Below are 27,957 nucleotides of genomic sequence, written 5' to 3'. Positions count from 1 at the left end.
TATATTTAACAACCTTTTTACTCTGTCTTCCAGATTTATTCAGGAGATTGAGCATGCCCTGGGGCTTGGACCAGCCAAACAGTGCCCTCTTCGAGAGTTTCTCACCATGTACATCAAAAACATCTTCCTCAGTCAGGTCTTGGCTGAGATCAACAAGGAGATTGAAGGAGTCACTAAAACATCTGACCCTTTGAAGATCCTCGCTAATGCAGACACCATGAAGGTGTTGGGGGTGCAGCGGCCTCTCCTACAGGTAATAATCTTCCAGAATTTACTGCTTTTATCAGCAATTTTTATTGGCTTGGCAAGAGTTGTGAATTAAAGAAGAAGGATTACCATCTGTTTCCATATTCAGCAAGGACAAAACAAGAGGAAATAAATTAAACAGGCGCTAGGGAAATTTAGGTCTAACATAGTTGGAATTTCCTTAAGATCTTTAAGAAAAAAACTGGTTAACTTTGTGGGAAATGTTGAGTCTCATTAACACAAAGTCAACCCTTCATTATCTGCTGGAATTTGTCCTTGAAAGGCCTTCTTTTTCTATTTGTAAATGCATCCCAGAGTATGAAGGATTAACAGGAAGGAATTCAGTCACCCTACCTAACCTCAATTACCAGCCGGAAACCCTCTGCACCATTTGACAGCAGACTTGCTGTAAATAACTTGACTAGTTCATGGTGAATTTGAACCAGTAAACTGACTTTTACAAGTGAAATCTTTTAATTCAAGTAATGATCTCATTAACTTTGAAAGTTCTACTTTGACTTCATAACAAAATGGTTTGGAAGCAGTAGAAATTAAACAATCTGTAAATAGATACTTTTGATTAATAAATTTGAAATATATATATTATACACATTTTGGCTGGTGACTTGGAGATGAATATAAAACTAATAGAAGATTAGTACAATTTTAAATTATGGGTGAAGTTTGACTTTTATTACCTCACAACTTTATATAGGGTTTCTTCATTTAAAGGAACAATGGGCATAAAGCCCATGTTTACATAAATTACACAATGTGGTGATATTCAAGGTACAGAAGACTCAAGTTCTTCAGGAGAAGCTGGAGGGGAGTTTTACTTGCTTCAGTTACCTGTGGGATCTTAGGGAATTATCCTAGGTATGAGCATTTTTTTTATAAGCAAACTTTTCTGCGATACAAAGAATTTTGAACAGAGGCCTCACACTTAGGAAGATGCTCATTTGGATTATCTGGGCCTGTGTTCGATATGTTCCTGATGAAGGATCTATACTGAGTCTTGGGTGTGGAGAAGGGGAAATGGCAAAGGAGTGTGTTCACTGCTCCATCTGTGGATTACTCTATAATGGTTCTTTGCATAGTAGGGAACTTCTGCGTCTTATTTGACATGCCACCTCCACTGAGAGGTCTTTCTCGACTGCTCCACCTAAGTAGCTCCCCTTTCCTGATTTTCATCCATTCTTCACCTCCCATAGGTTTTCAATACTACAGCTAAACTCTATGGTCTGTGTCACTTGCCATATGGCTGTGATCAGGTTCTTTCAATAAGAAACACCAGCTGAGGTGGAGGGTGAGGAGAACAAGGTTGAGTTTGTTCTTCTCCCTTTCCTCCCCACTTTGGATCATGGTCCTGGCTGTGGGTGCATCCCTCCATAACCAGAGGTCCCACCAGGTGACATTTCCTTCACAGCTTGTCTTTCACTGGTCTCTGGTGACACCATTTCTTCCTTGTCCCTTGATTGCAGCTTTCTGCTGTTACTGGTCTCCGAATGTCTCACTACTATCCCTTGATGCTTTGTTCCACCCTGCCCATGCCTCTGTGAGTTCTCTCTTCATTAATCTCTCTTCATTTGAATCATCTGAATCAAATACTCTTTGTGTCAGAACCCCAAAGGAGTCTCCTCAATCACTATTTTAACACTTTGGGTTTTTTATTGTATTTGGTTATTTACTTATTTATTTATTTGTGCAGTGCTGGGGATTGAACCCAAGGCCCTGCACACCCTAGGCTAGGTATCTACCACTGATCTACATCCCCAACCCCAACATAGGTTGTTTTTGTCCTCAATGTTTATCATGACTATTTATTAATTTTGCTAACTTGTTTAATTTCTGGTTTTTCCCCCACTAAAAGGTAAGTCGCAAAAGCATAATATAGTATCAGACAGCAGGAAAATGCTCAATAAATAATTTCTTGAATGCATTCATGCATGCATGGGTAGATGGATGGACACAATAAGTAAGTTTTGAGAGTCATAAATACCTGCAGAGTCAGAATGGGAAAATGAGAGATAATGGCAAAAACATGTTTACTGTCCTGCTTTGTCTGGCCATGTTAGTCTCCTTCATGAGAAAGCCATTCGTTAGTTATTTCCCTGAAGTGTTGTGCTGTATGCCACATAGAGCAACTTGAACATGCTTAGTGTACTGAGAGGAGAAAAAAGGCAACAGGGCACTACCAGGAGATCTGTGAACTAGAGACTCTGGCTTATTAAACATGATTGTTTTCAGCTTGAATAGCAAGGACACATTAAAACTTATCACTAGCTGACTGCAATCTGGGCTGTGTCAGGCCATGTGCTGCCATCTGAGTGTCATCTCTGGGCAGTGCACTGATGTGCCTGTCAGGTCACTCCCAACCTCATCACCAGCCATTTTGTATGTGTAACTGCGCCTCTTGTCCTTTAAATCAATTACTCTGTTCTGAGACTCGGGAAGAACTCCATTTCACCTGTTCCATCTTTGACCTTGTCAGGATATAATTATATGTAAGTAAGTAAATCTTGAGACTAAGGCCATTCAAGCTATTAGCCTCTAAATTTGTTTTTGGAGATAAAAATACCTGCTTTGTTATTGAGTTATTTTGTTGCCCTCTCTCTTTTTTCAATCCAAATTTTATTTTATGAAAATGCAAGGTGCTGGAGGTGCAGATAATACATTTGTTTAATATTCTCAGAGTTACAAGATTTAAAAAGCAAATGAGGAGATGCTTATCTTTCCTTTCTCATGCTGAGAACTTCTCTTGCCTTATAAATTGTCTTCTATCATGATTTCCCATGCTCATGTTTCACTGTTTCTGTGTCTCTTTATGTTTTTATTCTCAAATAATCATAGGTAACTAGTCTGGGGGAAAAAAGTAAGAAATAATTCTCAGAAATGTGAACTGAAAATCCAAAACAAAAGTTAAGAAGGGAATTGGAAAAATATATGCATATGTGAAAGATGCAGGTGGGTTAAGTATTCAATTACATGAAGCATAAAAATGTCCTTTACAGTTATGCCCTCTACTAGACGGATGTTTGGTCAAAGAATAGAAGGGAGGACATGCCTTTTCCTTGAGGCAGCACCCAGTGTCATCTGTCGTCAGCCCAGCCTGATTCCTCAGGGAAGAGGAAGGACAGATGTCTTAATGCTGTTTTCATCTGTTTAATGATAGGCAGATACAGTGCCTGGGTGCCCTGTGAAGAGAGCACCAGTGTTCCTATGCCTCTGAGATGGCTTCCGGGCATTACAGACACTCATATTATGAGCGGGCATCTCCTTGGGTGCTAGCATGCTTTACCACCAGTGATTTCACCTGCCATCGCAGATCCCCCAGAAGGGAAGGAAGGAAGTCAAGAGGAAGGAAGAGAATACAAATATAATTTTATAAGTGAAACAGCTATGCAAGTATTGGCCCAAAATGATACAGCAAAGTAGTACTGGTAGAAATAATTGAAGTACTACTAGTAATGGCAGCAATCTTAATAGTAGGTAATTGGTAATGTTAGCAGATATCACTTCAGTAGCATTTTCCATGAGCTGGAACTATTCTGAGTGCTTTATGTGTGTTGACTTATAAGTGCTTTGATTGTATGGCAGGAACTTCTGTGAGGATCTTATTATAGTTATAAAAGTGAGAAACAAAGAATTTAAATAATTAGGCCATCATCATATAGCTGGCAAAAGTGAAATTATAATTCACACCCAGGCAATATAACCCTGGAATCTGTGCTGTAAGCCTGTTCTACTCAAATTGTAGAAAGGATCATGTTTGTCTGCAAGTTATATGTTACAGGTATCTCAGACACAATTTGAAGGTAAGTGTGTGTATGTGTATGTATATATATGCAATTTGACATTGTCAAGACAAAAACTGAGAGGGACTTAATGTTTTGTACATTTTTGTGAGTTTTAAATTTTTCTTTTCTAGTAATTTATTTCTATTGCATTTCACAAAGGCACCTATCTGAAATATATTGAGGGAACAAACTAGACTTTCACCATGTTGAAAAGCACAGCTCTAAATCATTTACTCTCTTTGTACTGACTCACAAAGAAGTAAAGCACCAAACCATCTCTTTCGTCAGCATCTGAAGCACTTTATAACACATAGAAGAGCTTGGATATTTGCCATAGTTGGTTCTCTCCAGTTCCTTGAAGACTCTTAAAATAACTTGAATATTGAGGAAGCACTCAATATTTAATAAATGAGTGATGGATGAATGAATGATTGCTTCCTTAGTACAAGGATGTGGTGTCTATTTTCCTCCATGATATAAAGTTTATGATACTGGATTTAAGATTCTAAACACTGCTTAAGTTAAAATGGCACAGTTCTTAAGCTTCTCATGCTGATAGCATGAAGTCAGAACTAGTTCTGGCCCATGGGCTGACCATCTGAGAGCCCTGTATACCCATCCCTTTTTCTGCAAAATGGTTTTCATCCTTGTAAAGTAAAGCATATGGATTCAAATTAAACCAAGGAGACCTTTTAGGAGAAATTCATTTTTCCTGAGTCATATTCTGGACATGGGATTTGGGAACTCCATGTCTGGCATTCTAGACAATGGATTTTGGGAACAGTCACTTTAGGGAGACCTTATATGTCTCTCATAGTCTACAAATTGTTCATAAGACAGGAAAAATTGGAGTAATCACTTTTTTTTCTTTAGTTTATCATGGGTTTGGGGATTATTTCTTCTTTGGTACCTCTATGTTGTTGTTTTTAAAGATTCAAGGGACTAATGCTTAATATTTTTATTCTTTACCTTTAAAACTGATGAATGGGCAACGATCTGTGAACAATGGCCCTAGACAAGTTACCTGTCCTACCTCCAGTGGCACTTAAAGGGCAATCTGTGGACAAGAGCACCAGACCTCTGAATCAGAGTCTGCGCATGTCTGGTGTCACCAGCTGATTTATCTGCCCATTAATGTTTGAGAAGCATTGCCTTAGATCAGGACAACACAAAGCACGGGCCATGGACTGTAGTGTTGGCATCTCTGGGAGCTTGTAAGAACTAAAGATTACTGAACCTCATTGAATCTTTGAAGTAACCAGCCTTCCAGGTGATTTTGATACACTCTGAGGTTGTAGGTTCATGTCCTTAATACAGCAGCATCATGCCCGGCCTGAGGTTAACAAATAGGATCTGGTGTTCTGAGCTTTTAACCTTGTGGTGAACAACAGTAGTCACTGAAAATAAGTTTTCCGCTTTGTTTCACACAGGCCCAGACGTTGTAAAAACAATATTTGTCGTGGCAGCAGAAGCCACTTCCTAGTCTAGCACATTTCTGTATTTTGCTAAGTTCTTTTCAAAGGCAGGAAGAACCCCCATTTTCTGGCTCCTGTAAAGCAATTCAAGACAGAGGCAGCTTTCCTAATGCTCAGGCTCAAATTCCCACATCCCTGGAGGAACAAACATAAGCTATGCAAGTAAAATTTTAAGCAGTCTTAAAACATTTAAAGCATATTTTCATTTTCCTCACTGCCCCAGTATTTGTCAGTCTCTTCTCGGAAGTGAAACAGCTAGTCTGCCTGCAAACACCACACTCTCACCTCCTCCTCAGCCAGCTACACTTCCCACTTACACCTGCGGGCTCGTCATGGCAGATTCTCAGCTCCATTAGAATCACCCAGGAGCTTCCTGTAAATACCCCTGCCCACTTCCCATCAGTTGCCCTGCTGGGGCCTGCCTTGGCATCAGTATTTTGTAGAGTGCTCAGAAGATCCCAACATACAGGCAGAATTAGTACCACTGGCCTAAAGTTTCTACTCCACGGAATCAGTTATTGCCCAGAGAAAGAGAACATAAAAAAGTATAGTTGAGGCTTTCTTCAGTCAAATATATAACAGGGTGCTCTGTTGGATAACATTGAACCAAACTTTGTATAGAAGTTTTGGATTCAGGCATAAATGGATTTAAATTCCAGTATCTGTTCATGATCAAATTGCTTAACCTTTCTGTACCTCATTCTTTCTCTAAAGATGGGAATAATAAAATATCATAAGAAGACTCCAATGGTGAACTGGAGCAATTGTAAAGCATGCCCTCTTCTTTCTATTCCATGTCACATGGGCTTGGATTTCAGCATTGGCTGCTCTCCTATGTTACCTACCTGCTCCTTAATCTCACTGTTATGGCTTTCTGACCTCTGACCTCTGACCTCTACCAATGGCTCCCCAACCCCTGCCATCTCCCTGGATTTCATTTTGCATCTCCTTATCCTGACTTGCTCTTTACCCACTACTTGCTCTTTGTACTCTAGCACCCACCTAGTCACTTTTCTTTCCAGGCCCCCACTACCCTGGCCTGACACAAGAAATCGTATTTTCTGACCTCCTTTCTCCCTTTCATGGAGTTTATCTACTGATCATTTATAACAGCAGAAGCAGCACGCAGTATTGATGATTAGTGGATTAGTTTCCTTGGGCTGCCATAACAAATTACCACAAACTTGATGGCTTCAAACAACAGAAATTTATTCCGTCACAGTTCTGAAACCATAGTCCTTCCAAAGTTCTAGAGGAGGACTCTTCCTTGCCTCTTCCAGTTTCTGGTGGCTTCTGGTATTTGTTAGCTCTGGCAGAATAACTCCAGTTTCTGCCTCAGTCTCGACATGGTCTCTTCTGTGTCTTCATTTGTCCTTTTCTGGCCTGTATAAAGCCATTTGCATTGCATTAGGATCCATCCTAACCCTGATGGTCTCATCCCAGTTTTTACCTTAGTTACATCCACAAAGAGTCTGTTCTCATTTTTCCATTCTGAGGTTCCATGTAGAATCTTGGGGGGGCAACACTGTCCAGTTCACTACAGTCATTAACTAGAAGCAAGTTACTTAGAATACAGTATACTCAATTTGCAATATTTTTCCTCAAGACCGTCTGTCAGAAAACAGTGTAGAAATATTGCTTTCAAGTAACATGCCCAGGATGGTATAAAATCTAGACACTAAGTTTAAAATGAATGAACGATCTGAGTAGGCTGAGTAATTGCTGAAGCTCTAGTTGAGCCATATTGAAGGTTGGTGGACACAGCTGCTTACAGTATAATAATTTGCTAGAGATAATTACACCAATTCCCAAACCTATTATCTCCCCAGCTAAGCCTATGTACTGCCAGTAACCTCTTCTGTTTTCCCAAGGAAGTGTGGCCAGCAGTAACAGCATATTGTTTTCATCATATCAGATTATGTTAATATGAGGAATGCTGCCTTTGAGTGGCATTTGCACCACAGCCAGTTGTTGCCGTTCCACTTTCTGGTATGGAATAGATTCAGCTTTTATTAGTGTAACTAGATTAGTCCCATTTAGGTCTCCTGGAAGTCATCACGAAAATCATTAAGTCGAAAAGGGAGCTGATCAATTGATTTATCCCCCTTGTAAGCTCAGAGAGATGGCGCTGATGGTCTCACTGTTCTAAAATAGGCCAAAGAACCAGCGTGTCTTGGGATCTAATCTCTTTCTTCACTTGTATCTATACCTAAAGAAACACAACTTACCACTCGGTTTTATTTTGAGTTTTACCCATAATTTTATTTATTCACTAGCCGTATTGTGTGGCCTCTTCATGACAAATAGGGGCCTCACATGAGCAGCCACTTGTGGAGTACTAGAAGAGGCCCTTTGTTCCTGTCTTTGTTTAGATTGTCACCATTGCTTTCAACACTCACCTGTTCACTTCTATGACAGCTAAACAAATTAAATCTTTCATTACCCAGGGGGACTTTCAGGATCTTTTGACATTCATCTGTTTTCAGATCATTTCATCAAGTTGTGCTACTGTTGTTAACTCTCCTGTTGATTTAATACATTTTAACTGTGTAGAATTTTTGTTGTGATCTTTAAAAGATCCAGAGCCATCTTTTAAAGTAATTACTGCTAAGTTTCATCATGGTGGGGTGGGAAAAGCAACTAAAGCATGAATCTGGTCTCTGTAGCAGCCGAGGACAAGCCAGGCAGCTGCCTTCCCTGAGTTCCCATCCCTCATCTCTAAAATGAGAATGATACTTACCAAACTGCTTCATCAGACTAGGGCAAGAAGTACAATGGGATAAGGTATTCAGCAGGACTTGGGGAGGTGCTCTAGATATTGAGGTATTCTTTGATATTTATTGGTATTGGTCCACATGTTCACATAATTGCTCCATTCAGAAAAATCCTTTAGCATTAAAGAGAATGGTGATAAAACACCAGCAGAAATAAAAAATTTCTCTCTTAAATGAAAAGCTTCACTAGTCTTTACCAACAGTTTTTTTCATATGACTAGAAAACCATCATAAGAACCTGACAATCATGAAATTATTTTAAGAACAGTTTATCATGAAAATATTTCATACATTCATAAAAGCTGGAAAAATGTCCAGTGAACACCCACATCATCACCACCCAGATTCTACAATTGATAGTCTTCTATATTTATTATACATATACCACAACTGAACCTGGTCATCTTAATTCCTTTATCTAAGAAATGAATCCCCAACCACTCCCTAAGCACTTTATCAAGATGCTATTCACAGGATTTTAATATCTTATGTAGAAAATTTGAACATGAGAAAGTAGTTGCTTTGTTGAATGTGTTCAACTTCTAAAAGAACTCATCCAGGTGTCTCCTTTAAATAGTATCATAGAACAGGAAATTGACCAGCTCATGCTTATGATTAATCTACAAATAAGGTCTTTATAAATATTTTATTACAAAGGAACTTGTCCCCTTAACTGTTGATGAAGAAGGTTGTGAACTGGGATGGTGAGAAATGATTTTATACATAGCCAGTCCAGGCACATTATACAATTGTCTTCAATTTTTATAAATGTCTTTAACTTATATTTTTATCTCTGAAAGAAAAATAAATAGGATCTCATCTGTCTGGTTTTCTTAGAGAAGATCCTGGATAACAAGACTTTTATAAGTAGCTTTATGCGAGCCAGGAGAGAAAAAAATTAACTATATTTAAACCAACTTATATAGACGATAGCTAGCTAGGCATTTGGAGTAATACCAAAGGGATTAGAAATAAGCATTGTTTTTTTTTTCTTTTGTCTGCAGAAAATCATCTGCTGCTAGCCTTGTATATTTTGTAAGGATCCTTATGATCTCAATTTTTTTGTTTTTTGGGGTCAATCATTGTTCCAAAATGTTTTCTTCAGCAATCCATCATCTCAAACACTGTATTTGGAACAGATTTTAATTTAGATGCATTTTTTCAAAAATCCATCTACTACATCTGGGTTAAGGGGTCAGCTTCAAAAGAACAAGCTGGAAGGCTTTAGTCACAGGGGACAGCCGAACAGAAAAGTAATTACAGCTGGTGACACTTGTTTACCAGCTTTGCTTGGTACTAAGAAACTAGTTTGAGTGCAAGCCTGTTTGAGAATGACATCAGTATGGGGATAAGCTCTGGCTTTAAACTAGGACTCTGAATTTACTTTCTATCATGAGTAAAGGTAGGTCCACTGATGGCCAGCTTAGTTGTCACCTGGACTGCTCTATGAAACTGGACTCATTTGAGATAAATATTTTGAGACGTTGATTGGCTGCTGTCCATTTTGATCTTGCCTCAGCCCACTCCTTGGTGGATAAGCAGGAGAGAAGGTAATGACTTATGACAGATCTGCTGACAGGAACCGAACTACATTAACACTCTGTCACTCAGATCTTTAGAGAGCTGCCTTTGCCTTTGCCTATATTTGACTTTACTTGCTAACAAAGGCATCTTCAGATTTATTTCTTTTCCTTAAATGTTAGAGAAGAGGAAGAGTGTCCCATCAAAAGATACTCAGAAGAGAGAAAAGCCTGTCTCAACAGCCCAGGCAAATGATAGTCATCATTCTCGGGAGCAACAGAATTGCTGATCTGGCAGGATTACTGGTCTGAGCCAGATGAGTGGAGACAGAGAACTGCTGTACCTAGGGAATTTTTGAGGTTCTTATCCTAAGTCTTTTTTGCCCTGACTGGATGTTGCAGCTCTGGCTTAGAGATGTTCTAGTGAGAAAATGAAGAGAGAAAAAGAAGACCTCTCAGCTTGAAAGTTAAAGGGCTCTTTCAGATTAACTGTTAAAGGAAAGCAGCTGTTTTTCTTTATGCTTTTCAAGGATCCTGTCCTACTCAGAACTTGTGTGCATCTAATCTTGGTATAGACATCTAAGATAGCTTGGTTTAAGCCCTAGAACAAGAGTAACATGGCACAGTTCCATAATTTCAATGGTTGAACTTCTAATAAAGCTAAATAATTAATATTTGTTTATTAAACATTTGCTTTGTGCTATCACTGGACAATGTTATACAGAAATACCCGATGAATTTAAAGCAAGGCTGTCACTTCTCAGCAGTTTAGAAGGAAATCAGCCTTTAGGAAATCAGAATTCCTCTCACCTATAAATCCAAAAACAGTACAAGGCAGTTTATAATTGAGCACGGAATATGATGATTCAGAAGATTCACACTGTAGAAGTTGAGGAGGGGCACACTGAATGCTGGAGGATTCAAGAGAGACCAGACCTTAGGCAAGAAGTAGATCCTTGGGTGTTATAGGATGTGCAGAGATGGAGAAGGCATCCAAACATGGGATACACGATGTGCAAGAACAAAGAAGGTAGAACTGGCCATCATGTAGTCATGAAGAGGGAGAGTGATACAGCTGAGTGAAGGAATGGATGGAGAGTGAGAATTCAGGTTATCAGGGGCACAAAACTATCGCAAAGGTCTGAGATTTTGAGGAGACCAATAACTGGGAAGATATACAGTAATGAAAGTGTAAGAGAATGGACCTGCTCACATGGATGTGCTTTGAAGGAAGAGTGGGCTTACCATGGATGGACACAGTAGAAGACAGAGAGCTGGGCTCACAGAGGCAGCCAAGGCAGCCTTCGGTGATCCAGGGCTGAAGGAGGGACAGAGTTTCCTATGAGTATTTTGTTTCACTCTAGACTGAAGCTTCCGGTAATGATCTCAAGGCTGCTCGATGTGGTAAACCCCAGATTTTGCTGAGCTCAGCATTTGAAGTCATTCTTTTGATTGATTGTCCTAATCAACCAAACAAACCCAATAGACTGACTTTCTGGAATAAATATTGTACTCATAAATCTCCCATCAGGGTTTTCTTCCTGTGCCTCAAAGGCCATCCCTAGATGAAGTTCGTCATCACCTCTGTGTCTGAAGGAAGCGCCATTTAGCTGTAACACATTCATATTTGTTTAAAGATTAAGCTGTACATTTCTCATTTATTACCTTTCTAGACACACAGAAGCTCTGTCAGTTAAAGTCCTGCCGTGGGGAAAAGGCAACATGCAGCTCGCTTATTAGCAGGTTATCTATGTCATTATGTCCTTTTGGATTGTGCATATTAGAAATAGTCTTTTGAGGAAAAAAAAATCATGTAGGCTTCTGGTTTCCCTTTCCTTTTCTTCCTCATTGTTATCTACTTTTCTCCCTCCATAGTTATAACTATCCCCATGATGGATGGTCATATCTGTGGAGGCCAGAATACCCTGAGCATTCACTTGCAAATAGCTACAAAGTCAAATTCAGATAACTGCACTTAAATGAGAGCCATTCTCTATCTCCCCTCCTTGGACACACACTACTTCTTTTTGCCCTGTTTCAACCCACAAGAGCTTAATTGCTTTCTCCTTTTTATTCCACAAAGCATTTCTGAATTGGTTGTCCCCTTGGTCATACCAAGGTCAAGGCTACCTATCTGGTGCTTGCATACATGCTTTGGAGACCTTGCTGGCTGTGTTTGCCCATGCTTTCCAAAGCTTTACCAGACTGAGGAGGCTGCCTGAGCAGGCAGGGCTGGATTGGCAGTTAATCTCTTACCTCCCAAACTAGAGTACCCTTTTCTTCAGTCCTTTCAAAGCTTTTCTTTAGAGCCAATAGAAAAAAATTTTTTGGCTCATAGTAGGAACACCTTGTTGAATGAATAAAATAGAAATTGCCAACAGCTATGTCAAAGGGTATTCTCTGGTTTACATATTTAGGGAGTATATAAGTATATAAAAGTATATAAGAGTATATAAAAATTAACCTATTTTGTTTGCAAGGACCATTACAAATTGTTTTTTTTTTTTTAATTAAACTTTCCATTTAGGAAAAGTTTTGATTTACAGAAAAGTTGCAAAGATAATACAGAGTCCCCATATGCCCCACATACAGTTTCCCTATTATTAACATCTATGGTTCATTTATTACAATTAATGAACCAATATTGATACATTATTATTAACGGAAGCCCATGCTTTACTTATACTGCCTTGTTGGGTTTTTTTGTTGTTTTCTTTTGATTTTAACCTAATATTCTTTTTCAATTCCAGACTGTCATCTACAATACCACATGACATTTAATTTTTATGTCTCCTTAGATTCTCTTGGATCTAAAAGTTTTCTGCTTTTTCTTTTTTGATGACTTGATAGTTTTAAGGAATGCTGGTTAAGTATCTTGTAGTGTGTCCTCAGTATGGGATTATCTGATGTTTTTCTCATGGTCTCACTGGGATTATGTGCTTTTGGACACCATCCTAGGGGTGTAGACTATAGGGATGGCTGAGTGCCTTGGTCACTTACCTTTGGCCATGCTTATCAGATTTTTTTCACTATAAAGTAACTCTTTTTTTCTTCCTCCCTTTACATACTGTACTGTTTTAGAGGGAAGCCAGTATACCCATCGGAGAGCAGGGAGGTATGTATGCCCCACTTCTTGAAGGTGGAGTATCTGCAAAAATTATTTGCAATGCTTCTACTTAAGAGATTTGTCATTTCTTCTCCATGTTTGTATTCATTCAATCATTTATTTATACCAACATGGACTCATGAATCATATTTTGGGTTATAATTCAGTCTTACTTCAGTTTGTTGCTCTAATTGTTCCTGTTTTGACCATCAGGAGTTCTTTTAGTTGACTTTTATATCGCCTATGTCCACATCATTGGTTTTGGCTGTTTTGTTATTTTCTGTTTTTGAAGCACTTCCTTACTTATTAGCACTGAAAGATGTTCCAGGCTTCTAAGGTTCCTGTCCTGATCTGAAAGTCATCTATTTTTTTAAAAAACCCCAGTATGTTTGTTTGTTTGTTTATTGGAGAATGGTATTCGAATTCAAAATCTGGGAATTTGGTAGGCTTCTTGCTGCTTGAGTTTATCATTATTTCTAGTATTTCTAGTTCCACTTGGATGTCGTTATTTCTAGTCCCTCTCAGCTGAAAGAAGGAAGAAGTATATGTATGTATTCTAACCCTTGTATATATTTGTATCTATATCTAAAAATCTTTCTGTATGTAACTGCTGATGTATCCAACTCTCATTCATTACCACATGGATCATTCTAGCCTCCTCTCTTGCTTAACGGTGGGAACCTGGCTCCCCACACATCTTCCCGTCCATTTTCCTTTTTTCCCCCCCATTTTTTAACTATTAGATTCCAGTATACATGTATAGCAATATCAGAATTGCTAATCTATACCCTCGTGAAAAGCATCCTTAGCAACCAGTATACCATGCTTATGTACACTTTCTTTTGCCACGGGTCTTACAGAGTCTAAAACTAATCTCCAAAATGATTTGGGCAGCACATTTGTTTCCCATTCCCTTCATAGAAGTTATTTTATACATTTGGAATATGATTGGTTTTGTTAATTCTACATTCTATCCTGAGATCCCATGGCATCCTAAGTGATCTTTTTTAATTTGCATACATTAGTATTCACTTTGTCTTGAAGTTCTGTGGGTTTTGACAAATGCATGGTATCATGTATCTATCATTTAGAGAAGAGTTAATAATGTGGGAATATAGGCAGAGGGGTCAAAGTGTGAGTGCAGAAAGCACTTTCTCAACAGTCAGCATGACAAGAAATTCGTAAGCAGAGAGTGATCAGAAGCTTTTTGATGCATAAAACATAAATAAGAAAAAAAATAAAGATTTTTCTTAGAGTGAAAAAATAAGTTGTAATTTATAATGCTATTATTTAGTTGGTGAATGTTTTTAATTAGTCCCTAGGTAACTGTTTTTTTAAATCTTGGACATCTGAATATAAAGTCCTTATGTTTGTTTAAAATGCATGAGTTAAATATTTATATGATTAGTTACATATTTATAATATCTGCTTTTTATGGAAAATATATAATAATTTTATAGAAATTAGCATAAGTGACTGAGTTGAAAGCTATTTTTACTCTTAACTAGTTAAATCCAGAGAAAACCAAGCTAATTGGCTCATGAAACTACTGGTCAGATACCTCATGTGTATTTAACCCAATTGCAGATCTTATACCTGGGTAGAAATAATCGATTGCTTTAGATCTAGCTTAGCAGGTACAGATACTTCAAGTAATAGCAAACAGTTTAGGCTCATTTAATTCTATTTCCTTATTTCTTTTAAATCCCAAACATATACTCATGGGCCGATTTACTTATATGGTGGCAATATAAGAAAGCAATAGGTAATGTTGTATCCAAACTCATACATATGGGGCAAATATTATTTCTAAATTATAGCTCTTTTAATAAAAGCCTGATTTTTGTATAAACCTGAGTTATGAATTTTTCCCAGCTGATATTGGTAGTCTATCATCTGAAAACTTGACTTCAGTAGAATTGTCAAAGCTAAAATATACTTTAGAAAGTAGTCCATGTCCTTCACTGGGGTCAGGCTCAGCACGTTAAAAGCCTTGTCTAAGGTGACAAGGCTCTGCTAAGGTCTGCTAAATGGCAGCTCCACTGGTAGAATCCAGGTCCCTCTCCTGGCCCAATTCTCTTTCTGTTCTACTTGTAGTACTGTGTAAAATCTGCTCCTCTCATGGGCTGAGTGCTTCATTCGTACTGGATTTTAACAGCACAACACTGTAGTATAAGAAAAATATTTTGTTCTGCTGAACTTTAGGAAAAATAACATTTTAAATCACCTCCTATTTAGGGTGACTTTGCCTTTCTTTTTGCTTCTTTCTCTAGGCAGAGCACGTTTCACTCCAAAACCAAATAACAAGCATCTCTCTCCTAATTTATGGTTTTCAAAATTTTATAGTGTTTTTTTTCCCTTGCTGTCCAGAATGCTGTCTGGAAAGTCACAATCATTTAAATAATTGATGGCTACTTTATGAAATTGTCAGCCTGGATCCATCCTCCTGCCTCCCTCAACCACAAGTCCTTGAGCAGCTAATCCTTTTATGTTGTATGCTTTTTTTTTCTTTCTGGTTTCATTTAGATAATTATATTATTCACCCTGGAATATAATTGCCGTTATACTGTGGGGGAAGAGGGGGCGGAGCGGGGCGGGAGCTGCCTGCTGTTGGCATCTGCAGGTTGTAAAATGCCTGTTATACTCTAGCCTCTAATTTCTTTGCCATCCCACCTTTTAAAGATTTAATTATACCTGTGTAAAAGCATAATTTGAAATGTGACTTCTGATTCTTTGGGAAGATAAAAGAGAGATTAATCCATTGTTAAATATGAACAGGCAGGGTACAATGGGAAAAACTGGAGGCGAGAATTCAGGGATCTTTAGTCCATTGAACAAATAATTTCTGAATGCCTGCTGTGTACCAGGCATAGGACTAAGGATTAGGAAGTACAAAGATTTAAAAAGAATTAAGAAAAAAAAAACCAAAAAAACTCTCCTCCAGGACCCTCCGTCTACCTGTGACATGACTTTGGGCAGTGTACTTAACTTCTGGGCCTCAATCCCTCATCTCCACACAGAGGCAGCTGGGCCTCTTCAGAATTTCCTCCTACCTGTAACATTTGGTGACATTCCAAAAAAAGTTCATAAAGTAATAACCACATTCCTTCTTTGTCATATTTAACTGGGAGAGTGAAGAATGGTAAAAGGTATGCATTTTCTAGGACAGAAGTCAGTGTGTCATCTGGAAATCGAACATGGTTCAATTTGAAAGCACTTAGACAAATGATTTTTTTTTTCTTTTCTTTTTAAAATATATTTTCTACCTATTAAGTTTAGTATTCTGCTTAGGGACAGAGGATACATTGTCTAAGCAACAGAAAGTTATTATTAAAGGAATGATAACTCCCCTATCAAATTCTTATATAACATCATTTTTGCTAGCTCACAAAGCTGTTTTCCCAGAAATTCCCACATGTGATTTTTAACATGATTTTTCACAAATCAAAATTTCTTTGTCCATTGGTTAGAAGGGAAGATCATAAAATGGTTCTTTTCTCTTTAGAGGTATTGAATGTGGATGAGGTAAAACTTGCCAACTTTGAAAACTTAAAGATATTAAATATAAAAAATAGTAGAGTAGGCTCTGTAACTTTAAGTCATGGTATTCATCTCTGTCAGATCCTTATGGTGTTGGATAAAGTAAACTCAAAATGACAGTAGATAGCCTGTTACAAATGGAACACAAATAACGCATGCTAAAATAGAGATTTAGAGTGGATTTTATAACATGTTTATTTTCAGAGAGCAAATCATAACCCATTTGCCTTATTGGAAAACCAATTTTCCTGTTACACAAGGAAAATGGAGTATTTAAAAAGGAAATGAATATGACAACTAAATGGACTCGGTTGAAATCAGCAAATTTGTTTCTTACTTACTTCTTGTTTTTGTACTGGGGAAGGTGATACTGGGGCCTAAACCAGCTTCAATATTCAATACTAAGAGTTCTTTTATGGAAAAACAACAACAAAACAAAAGTAGCCATCTGGGCTAACATAATTTGCACATGTCCCATATTCTGTAAGGGTATAAATTGGTGCTAGAAATCTCTCCCTCTTTGTGTATAATATCAATGTTTTCCATAATTTGCCATCTACCTTCTTTTTTTTGCCCTTCTTCATCATTATAAAAATATTTATGAGCAGCCTTCACCTCTTTTGTCTAGTAATCAAATATTATGAATTTAGAATTATCCCATTCCTTTTGGGGAGTTTTGTTTCTCTTTAGGACTATATTCTTTAGCCTAGTGCTTCTAAAATTTTAATATTTATGTTTATCATGGGGGGTGACTTTTAATAGGCACAATCTGATCCAGTTAATCTGGGTAAGTCCTGCTGTTCTGTATTTTGAGCAAACACTCAGATAATGCTGATGCAGCTGGCGCCGAAGTCCAGGAGCAAGGTTGTGTACCTTCTTCTATAAAGATGTGGTAAGATTTTTAGCCATGTGACTCATCTCTGTTTGAATAACTGTGCCTTCATAGTTTAAAGGCAAGGAGAGACAATAAGTAAATGACTAAGCATGGCTGTGTTCTAATAAAACTTTATTTACAAAAATAAACCTGCTTTATTTACAAACATATAATGCAGCTGAATTTGGCTTGTAGGTTGTAGTTTGCCAAACCTCTGCTTTAGATAGTGTGTTTGGAATCATTTATTATTGTTGTTTTGACTTAAAGGTCTCCATCCAAATGTTTCCATAAGGTTGTTTTGAGGTGGTATGCATATATATAGAATATGTGAGAGGTTAATTTATGCTCCACCTAGGTATTATATAAGAAAAATTTTAAGCTTTTTAAGATTTTTCTTCCCCATAGAGGACTTGGTGAGATGAGTAATGTCTTAGCCCTCTTGTGGAATAATAGTGCCAACATTTTGAAAAATCACTTCCTTTCTGGCAAGTAGTGTTTTATGGTTATATATTGTTCTGTGCATGCCTTTCTCTGAACTCTGACTTTTTCCTGTGTGTGTGCATTTCTTTTATAACATCCCTTGCCATATCATTTGGCAGTGATCCATATTTGGGTAATGAGATAGTTTGTTGTGCCTGCAATGAAGAAAATGATTTAAAATGTTTTTTAATAAGTTAACAGGAGCAAGTGTTGAAATTACTGTAATGAGATAATGACAGTGCAGCATATTGCTTTGAAGATTGTGCTCTGGTGAAAAATGTAAGCTCTTAATAAATTCATTTTCACTGTATTTTCCTTGGCAAGTTTATTTGGCATTTGTCTGTCTACCAGTAATAGGAAAGTGGTCATACGAGTGGTCGGTCAATAACAAAGACCAAAGCTAGTACTCATTTAAGAGGGTTATTGAGCTTTAGGATATCAGCCATAGAGGACTTGTGCTAATACCCAAATGCTATAGTGGCAAGTGCTTTATGGGATGTTGAAATCCAGATTTACGAACCTCAGGCTTATATACCAGGTGCACCTTTTTAATCTATCTGTTATTGTAAATCACATGTACTTTGTTTCTTTGATATTTTAAGTGCTATACTTGAAGAGTGTCTAACTTTTGAACAGTAGCCAACACATATATTGTGTGCATACTCAATACATAGCACAGTGGAAGACACTAGAACAACAGAGATGAAGAAACCAGAGTCTTTCCCTCAAGTTTGCTGTTTATTAGAGAGAGCCATACATGCTGACAGGTCAGGGTTATATCTGCCATCATCTATGACTGTACATGGCGCATTGGGAGCTTGGGAGATAGTGGTCATTTCTACTTTGAAATTATTCAAGAAAGACTTTTTTATATGAGAGTTTATATGTAAGCTGAATCTAGAGAGGTAGGAGAATGTTCCTTGTACAGGAAAAAGCATTAGCAAAGGTGTAACAAGTAAGGCATAACTGTGAGGCTAAAAGACACATACCGTAGATACCTGTAACTGTTGTAATCTGAAATGATACCCCAAAACTTATGCATTAAAGGCTTTGTCCCCAAGGCAGCAGTGTCCATAGGTGGGGTCTTGAAAGGCTGTTGGATCATGAAGAATCCAATCATTAATCCACATCAATGGATTAACCCATTGATAGATTCATAAATTAATGGACTATTGGGAAATGGTAGAAATTTAGGAGCCTAGTTAGAGGGAGTGGGTCCTTGGAGGCGATGTGCCCTACAACCTTATATTTTTATCCCTGTCCCTTCCTTTGCTTCCTGGCTTCCATGAGGTGAGCAGCTTTGCTTCACCACACACAGTCAGCCATGATGTTCTCCCTCACCAGAGTCCAGAAACAGCCAAGCCAAAAACCATGGACTGAAGGCATTCATCAAAATCAATATTTTCCTCCTTTTAAATTTTTTGTCTCAGTTTGTCTTAGCACCAGAAAGCTGACTAGCACAACCACTATAAGGGAATTCTCCAAGGAAGTGAAAATGAATGAATGAATTACATATTACACATAGCCTGGGTGAACCTAACAAGCATTGTGGAAAGAAGCAACATACAAAAGAATATGTAAAATATTATTCCATTTGTAACAGGACAAATTTATATATATATATATATATATATATATATATATATATATATATATATATAGAGAGAGAGAGAGAGAGAGAGAGAGAGAGAGAGTGAGTTTAGGGATACACATGTTAAGTGGTAAAATCATAAAGATTAACCAAGGATTGGTACAGAGTTTACCTCAGGTAGGAGGGAGAAGGTATTGACTAGAACAGGGAAACATTTAAGATACTGGCAAGTTTTGATCCTTTACCAGATTTGTGGTTCCATTGGGTGTTTCTTATATGATGCTTGAGATGTAAATTCATACTATAAGCTGGTTTTTGTATACACAGGTTAGTTTTCTGCTGCTATAACAAAATACCTGAGACTGGGTACTTTATAAAGTAAAGAGGATTATTTGGTTCATAGTTTCAGGGGCTGAAGATCAAAGATTGGGTGGCCCTATAATGACAGTAATATACGTGGAAGAGATCACAGGATGAAATAGGAAATGAGAAATTTGGGGGTCAGACTTGCAGTTTTTATGACAACTGATTCTTGGGAGAATTACCAGAGTCCTGCAACAACTCTGTTAATCCCTTCCAGGAGTGATGCTCCCAGTAACCTCACTAACACCCATAGGACCCCCACCTCTTATGGTCCCATCATCTGTCAATATTGCCATACTGGGGACTTGCCTTCCAGCACAAAAGACCTTGGGGGACACACACAAAGCATATCCAAACCATAGCAGTGTGCATGTGTATGTGTGTGTGCACATGTGTGTATGTTAATTTTTAAATAGAATTTTTTTAAGAAGATAAAAATCCAAAGTAAATTAGTAGGAAATGGAAGAAGAGGAATTGTCCTAGTCTATTCAGGATGTTATAGCAAAATATCACAAACTGTGTTGTGTGGCTTAGGAAAAAAACAGAAATTTATTTCTCATAGTTTTGGAGCTTGAGAAGTCAGTCATAGATCATCTGTCCTTGTGACCTAGTCAGCTCTCAAAGCCCGTGAGGGTTAGAATTTCAACATATGAATGGGGGATATCTTAAACATTCAATCCATTATGGTTGTAAAGAGAGTCAGGTGGTAGAGCCACATGGCCACTGCTTCCCCCGGGGGTGGAACACCAGCATCCACCATGATGCCCAGGTTTTTAACTTGGACTAGAAACTGGCCTTTGCAGAGATAGGGAATGAAGTTTGCATAACGGGCAAGGACTTTTCTGACACAGCTTTTCTTTCCTTTTAGACCAATTCTTATTCCACAGAAAGGTTACTTTTCATACCTGCTTCTTCAGATTGGAATAGTCAGTTACCCCTTCCACCTCAGTCCTGCCAAGAACACTGCTCAGTTCGCGTCTTCGGCTGTTGATGCAGGCACAACTCCCACGATCACTTCAAGCCAGTTGTATTCTCTCACACAGTTTATCTGACCCATTTAATTCCCATGAGTCTTCCCTGCAAACAAACATTCTGTTCTTCTCAGTTTGACAGTACAGTCCTTCCTGCTCACTCTCTTTCCACACCCTTGCCCAGACCTCCCTGCTGTGCTTCTGTAGGCAGAACAACATCATTACATCCTTTTCTTGAGATCCAACTCAGTTTTTATGACCAAACTTGAAATCCCCTTCAAAAGCCAATTCCTACCCCAAATAGATCATTTAGGCCCTCCCTGAACTACTACCCCAAAAGGTCTGTATCTATTGAAGGCCACACTAGATTTTCTACTTTGTAATAGGTTTCGTTCTGTCAAACGTGGATTTTTTTTTTTTAATTTAGAAAGGCCTTCCATTAACTAAAGCCTTAAAATTCAAACCTATATCTTGACATTGAAATGTGTGGGAATAAATGGCCTCTATGCTGGGTTTTTATTGCTTTTTGTTTTCCCTTTGTTTGAAATAGAATGAATAAATCCTGTTATCTACTTAAAAAGATGATATGGGGCCTACTCTAATGAGGTTGTCGTATGCTTTATGTTGTTTTCCTAGCATAGCACCTGGACTTGCATGTTCCACATACATCCTGTTCCTAGTCCCTCCTACAACAAACGGCCCACTGGGAACGGTCTATTCAGTTGAAGTGTTCTGAGCTCCCCGTGTGGGCCAACTAGCAAAGATGGAGAGCCAGGTTAGGAATATAGCCTCTGTCCTTTTGACCTTACTGAAAATACCTGTGGGTTACACTCTTCCCAAACCATCTGCTGTCTGGTTCTCTAAGAAAGTCAAAAAACATTGATGTGTGGCGTGGTGGGCTTACTTCCTGACAGAAGCACTTTACATATGTCACTCTCCAGCTTGTAGCTCCTACCATGCATTCCATCCCTGAGGACTCCCTCTCACCTAGCAAACTGCATCTTTCTTGGTATCATTTTAGAGTTTGATTTAAACCAAACTCCACACTTTCCATTGCATGCAGTGAGTTAAAGGGAGCTTTGCTTACTCTAATGGGTTACAGGTTTACTTTATAATCATGTCATGAACACAAGACACAATATTCTGACCTTGGCTTCGGTGGCATCTCAGTGCTGATAATGCACTCCCCTTTTTGTGGGGGGAAATGAAGTGTCTCTGGTTGACTGGCTAAACTCTTCAGTCTTGCAAGATATGAACAAATATAAAAGGCAAGCATTTGTTCACTATAATAAACCAGCAAACTTTACAATGAATTCTGTGATAACTGCCATCTTTCCACTCTCCTATACACATATGTGTGCATTCATATACACACACAGAGGAAATTTTTAATTTATAGCCCCCAAAAGTGAAAGTCACATTTATTTTATATCTATGAAGTTGGTCTTCAATCAAGCAAAGAAATAGGGGATAAAGTGAAAGGAAATTTGAGAAAAGGCAATGCAAGCAGCAAGCTGAGACTGGAATTTCATAAAATCCATTTCTAGCCTGTCAGCTGCTTGCTTCATTACCTTAGGCTTTCATTTAATCTCTTAAATCTTTGGTTCCATCTTTCTACTTCGTTCTTTTTCTTCAGTTTCTTGGAAACCTAAAAAAATGCTAACATAAAAATCATAGGCCAATCTGAAGTTACTTAGTACCTTGTAACCATAGCCCTTTCCCCGCCCTTAACTGAGTTGGGTGTTGGTGCCAGACATCCCATAGTTGGCACTCTGGCTTGTTGAGTCTGTGGTTGATATGTAGGTGGTGTTTATCATGTCTTGGCATTGTGGCTTAGAGGTTCCCTTTCCGGAACCTCTACTATAGGCTGAACTGAAGGAGTCCATATTTTGTTCCCAGAAATTTAGAACTACTCGACTAAGGCAATATGGTATAGTACTGTAGGGGTCAGCAGACTTGTTTACAGCTATGTGACCAGTATCACTACTGTCATAACTACAGATAATTCCCAACTTTGATGACTCGATATCCAATTTTTTACTACATCATGGTGTGAAAGTGATACACTTTAAATAGAAGCTGTACTTTGTGTTTTATTTGTTTTTTAGATATATGTGATAGTAGAATGTATTTTGACATAAATCCATGGAGTATAACTTATTCTAATTAGGATCCCATTGTTGTGGTTGTGCATGACGTGGAATTTCACTGGTCATGTATTCTATACGAACATAGGAAAGTTATATCCAATTCATTCTGCTGTCTTCCCTATTTCCTGTCCCTCCTCCCTTCCCTTCATTCTCCTTTGTCTAATCCAGTGAACTTCTATTTTTTCCTTCCTGCTCCCCTTATTGTGTGTTAGCATCCACATATCAGGGGAATATAAAGCCTTTGGTTTGGGGGATTGGCTCATTTCACTTAACATGGTAGTCTTCAGTTTTGTCCATTTACTGACAAATGCCATAATTTCATTCTTCTTTATTTCTGAGTAATATTCCATTGTGTATATATACCTCATTTTCTTTATCCATTGTTCTATAGAAGGGCACCTAGATAGCTTAGCTATTCTGTATTGAGCTGCTATGAACACTGATGTGACTGCATCACTGTGCTATGCTGATTTTAAGTCCTTTGGGTATATATTAAGGAGTAAGATGACTGGGTCAAATGGTGGGTCCATTCCAAGTTTTCTGAGGAATCTCCATACTGAAAAGCTTATTTTGAATTCTAATTTTTATCCTTTCCTAGCCTACCAGTGGTGGGTTCTGATATATATGGAAAGGAGCATGAACCTAAGCTCCAGACAGCCACATGATAGTGAAGGAAAGCAGCTGATACCCTGTTCTTGGCTGTGTTGCTAACCTCTGATGGTCAGTAGTTTAGGTACATTAAATACATTTTCCACTTGCAGTATTTTCAATTTATGATGGTCCTTCAAGATGTAACCCCATCATAAGTTGAAGAGTGTCTATACTCAACTCTGTCTTTGTAGTAGGAAAATAGCTTGGACAATACATAAATGAACCCATGTAACTGGGTTCCATTAGATTTGGCACACCGACGATAGCTTGCTGACCCCTGCTAAAATGACAAGAATCCTGGATTTTGAACTGGATTTTGAGACCTATAATCATCCCAATTTCGTCTTAAGTGAGTCTTGTTGCTTTTATATTTATTTGTAAAGTTTGTGGCAATGTCAATTCTTACAACTCCCTTAGTTGAATGGGATAATTCAGGTGAATAGGATTTTTTCACTGTGAAGTACTGCGTAAACATAGTCTTTTTTCCTAATAAGTATTATTAGCAGCAATAAAGGCAGGATTAGGACTCATTTTTAATTCCCCACAACCATAACAGAGTATGTTGGAACTTGTAGTTTCAGGGGTAGCAACAGAACACTGGGAGGCAAACTGCATCTGGAAATGTTCATGTGAACGTGATTCTGATTTAAAACCCGGTAGCATAGCACCTGGCATATTCCCTCGTGTGTTCCCTCTGCTAGGGAAGAAATTAGAAGTGGCCCCTTTTGCCTGAGTACACAGTTTCAGGAAGCGCACAGAGGAGCAGAGGGATGCCCTAAGGCCGGTGGTGTTTTTCACATCAGCCATGGCAGTCAGCGGCTGGTAAGTATTGCAGCGCGTCCCCCTTCCTTCCGAGTCTTCCCTTGTGAAGATTTCAGGCTTACCAAGGATTTGTTATACTCACATTTTGCTGCTAAAATTTTCCAGTTTGTGTGTCTTTAACACTAATGAAGCCAATCTGCAAACATGTCCCATAAAGGGCAACTATGGAAAATAATTCTGTCTTATATAGAACAGTGTATTTTATATAACTAAGATCTTTTAATTGATCGGGCACTGTCCTCAAAAGCATGCATGGCATTCTTTTGACCCCTTACTCTTCCACAACTCTGCCCTCTACCTAAATAGTCTTTATACTTTCCTTCAACTGTCAGATCCTGTCTACAAATGTATCTCACTTCTTCTCTGGGATGTGAAGTATTGTTGTTCTCAGTATTGTAATAATACTGGCTGTCCGGACCATCAATGAAAAGCTAGAGATTGCTCATTTTATTATTTCTTATCTTTTCATTCTTCTCAATGAGATTGTAAATTTTCTGAAATCTGAGACTCTTTCTAATCTAATTATGCATCCATCTCAGAATGTTGGGTATGATAGGTTTTTTAATAACTACTGATTGGGTAAAAATGTGTTTAAGCAAAAATAAAGACTTTTTTGGTATAGAAGTATGGCTGTAATCCCAGTGACTGGGGAGGCTAAGGCAGGAACTCTGTCTCAAAATAAAAAATAAGAGGGGCTGGGAATGTAGCTCAGTGGTAAAGTATGTCTGGGTTCAATCGCTAGTATAAAAATTAAAAAAAAAAAAAACACCTTTTGAAGCCAGGAATACCAGAATATAAAAACAATCTTTGGTAGTTTCTATCTTTTAATGGAGGCCTCATCTATGTTAACCTGAATTCTGGGAAACTGAAGGTAGTTCTTATCCAATAGTGTTCTGGTAAACTTTTAGCAACCAACTTTCTGGGGAAGGGGGAGAAATAGACTGAGGAGGAAAATTAATAAATGAAACTCTGATTTGTAGTATTTACAATTTCCGTGATATAAATACTATTGCCAATTCTAAAAGCCAAGAGGGTGTTGAATCAGTCTTGGGAAGACACACACATTATATCACACCATTATGTAGAATCTCCATCACACAGGTTCAGTAGCCATAAACCGTCTCCAGAGCACCAAGGAGGCAAATGCAAAATAGCTGGGAAGTGTTAAGTTTTATTATCCTTGTTTTTAATAAAATGTATTTAATTATAACTTACATAATATGTTAATGGTTAATAACTGGCTTATAAAAGTCTTAACAATGTAACATTGGGAGCTGATAGGAGCCAGGCCCAGCACATCACTGTTGTTATCAGTTTAGTATAATAGCTTTTTTAACTGTCTGCCTTCTTTCCTAAATAATGAGCTTCCTGAAAAGAGGGGTAATGTCTTTATTACATCTCTAATGATGAACATATACTAGATACCCAAGTATTTGTTGACTGAATGAATCAGTCTAATATTTTCATTCTTATCAAATTAAACCTAAAATAAAGGAAAAGGGTCTTTTTTTCTGAAAATCACATTTTCTTCCTTCTGTTTGACTTCACCATATACTATGAATGTTCATCTCTAAGCATTCCAACATATGAAATATTAATGTTTTCAATATCTTGCAACTAAGCATATGTGAGTTATTCATGGGTATAGTGTTCAAAGAAGTAACTCTTAATGTAAATATGTTCAGGACCTATTTTTCAGCAGAATGTCGATGTCTTTTGAGTTCCTTGTGTTCTTTTAAATCAATAAGACACTGCCAATTCCTATAATGTATAATTTGTCTTTTTGAAATTGCAGAAAGTTTTTTTTTAATTTTGGGGTACTGTACATCTTTCATGTTCTCAACCTAAAGCTTTGGTGCTGACCCAAATGTAGAAATAGAAATTCTAGCATTTTTACACTTAAGATAAGTCTAAGAAGAAAAGAATCCTCTTTCCATAGTGTAGGCTAACTTTTCCTAAAATGTATTTCATTAGATCCAGCTGTGTAGGTTTTTTAATAGGTACTGTTTTAGAACTGCTTGCAAAGACAAACTAGGTTTCTTTCAGTAACACATCACAGAAAGGGTACAGTATATACTGTTTCCCAAATAACCCCCCCCCACACACACACACACACACGGGCACACAACACAAATTCAAAAGAACATCACGGAAATATTATGTTTATGTGTGAACAGACTTATGGAATCATATAATGTTCAGAATCGAGGAAGCTCAAAGGTATTCTAGGTTATTTCCCCGCCCTCTCCACAGCACACCCTACAGATGGCCATTGGACCTCTGCTGAATACAAACCTTAGCAGGAAACTTACTATTCCAAAAAGCAATCTACTCTATCACTGACCTCCATTCTTTTTTTAAACATAGTTCTTTCTTATAATTGAATCAAAAATCTGTTTCTCTGTGACTTACCATTCCTTCTAGTTTCGCCATTTGGACTGTGGGCAAAAAGAGCTTGCTTTCTTTTATACATTATGACTGTCATGTTTTCTGTTATCCTTCTCTTCTTTGAATTGAATATTCCTAGCTTTTTCAACTCTTTCTCCAATGTGGAAGTTTCTAGAATTTCACCATCCTGATTACTTTCCTCTGGATAATGTCCAGTTTCTCTGAGTGAGATATCTAGAATTAAACACAGTCTGCTACAATCTGCAATGCATAAATGTTTAACATTTTATTCAACAAATACTTCTGGAGCCACCATTCTATCTTGGGCTCTATTCTAGATGAAGAGAATACTGCAGGCAATAAGACAGGTGTTGAGTAGGAAATGTAATTTTTCCACAACCCTTTTAAATTCATAGCTGGGACATACCTCTGTAACAAAAGACAGATTAACAAGAAAAAAACACATTTATTAATATGTGGGTGCACATCACACTGGAGAAACCTCTATGAAAGGTAACTCAGAGCAGTGGCTTAGAACTCTGGCTTACATAGCATCTTCAAAAAAGAATAATAAATATTACAAAAGTGACAAGACAAAGGAAAGCAGTTTTAGGTTTCCAGAGGTGGGAAACTATGGGGAGGTAAATATATGGGAAGAAATCAATAGAGTAGGGTTTGTTTGTAGTTTCCTCTGATGCTGTCTCTGAGCTTATGAGAGTTATCTTGTTTGTCATGGTGCAGGGAAGGCATCTTTCCCATAAGAATTTTTATGGCTTGCTACAGAAGAAAAGGGCAGATCAGATAGTACTTTCTACAGCTGCTGTTTCTCAAGTGCCCTCAGCTCAACATTCTCAGTGTACCAAATTGGCATATTTGGGAATGGCATGTTCTGGTTTCCTGCACAGGCAATGTCATAGCTTTCATGGAGCTCAGTCTAGTGATGGGAAAGGCAAATAAAGGTACATAAATAAGCAAGATGGTCAAAAGAGTTTTGAAGAAAATAAGGATAATGCAATAGAGGGAGTTTGCGGAAAAGTGGCTTATTTTAGGTTGGTGGTGAGGGAAGGCCTCTTATGGTGCCATTTGAACTGTTCCTGAGAGATTCAGAGTGTGTGAGGTTCTGAGGCAGTGCATTCCGGGCAGAGGAAGTGGGAAAGGGCAGGCTTAATGGTGGACACAAGTCTTGTCAATAGAAACAGAGCTCTTTCA

At 38.0% G+C, this 27,957-nt stretch overlaps 1 protein-coding gene across 1 annotated transcript in view; it reads left to right on the top strand.

The window, feature by feature from the left end:
- Exoc4 (exocyst complex component 4) overlaps positions 1–27,957 on the top strand; it is a 782,534-nt gene that overhangs the window by 545,368 nt on the left and 209,209 nt on the right. Inside the window, exon 11 of the mRNA XM_046455063.2 lies at positions 34–253. Coding sequence (XP_046311019.1) covers positions 34–253 — 220 coding nt within the window. The remainder of the gene's footprint in view (positions 1–33; positions 254–27,957) is intronic.

Source organism: Marmota monax, unplaced genomic scaffold (genome assembly GCF_021218885.2).
Source record: "Marmota monax isolate L192 unplaced genomic scaffold, Marmota_monax_Labrador192_F-V1.1 WCK01_AAM20220418_F8-fsc00131, whole genome shotgun sequence".
Lineage (NCBI taxonomy): Eukaryota > Metazoa > Chordata > Mammalia > Rodentia > Sciuridae > Marmota > Marmota monax.
This window is presented reverse-complemented; position numbering and strand designations above follow the sequence as displayed.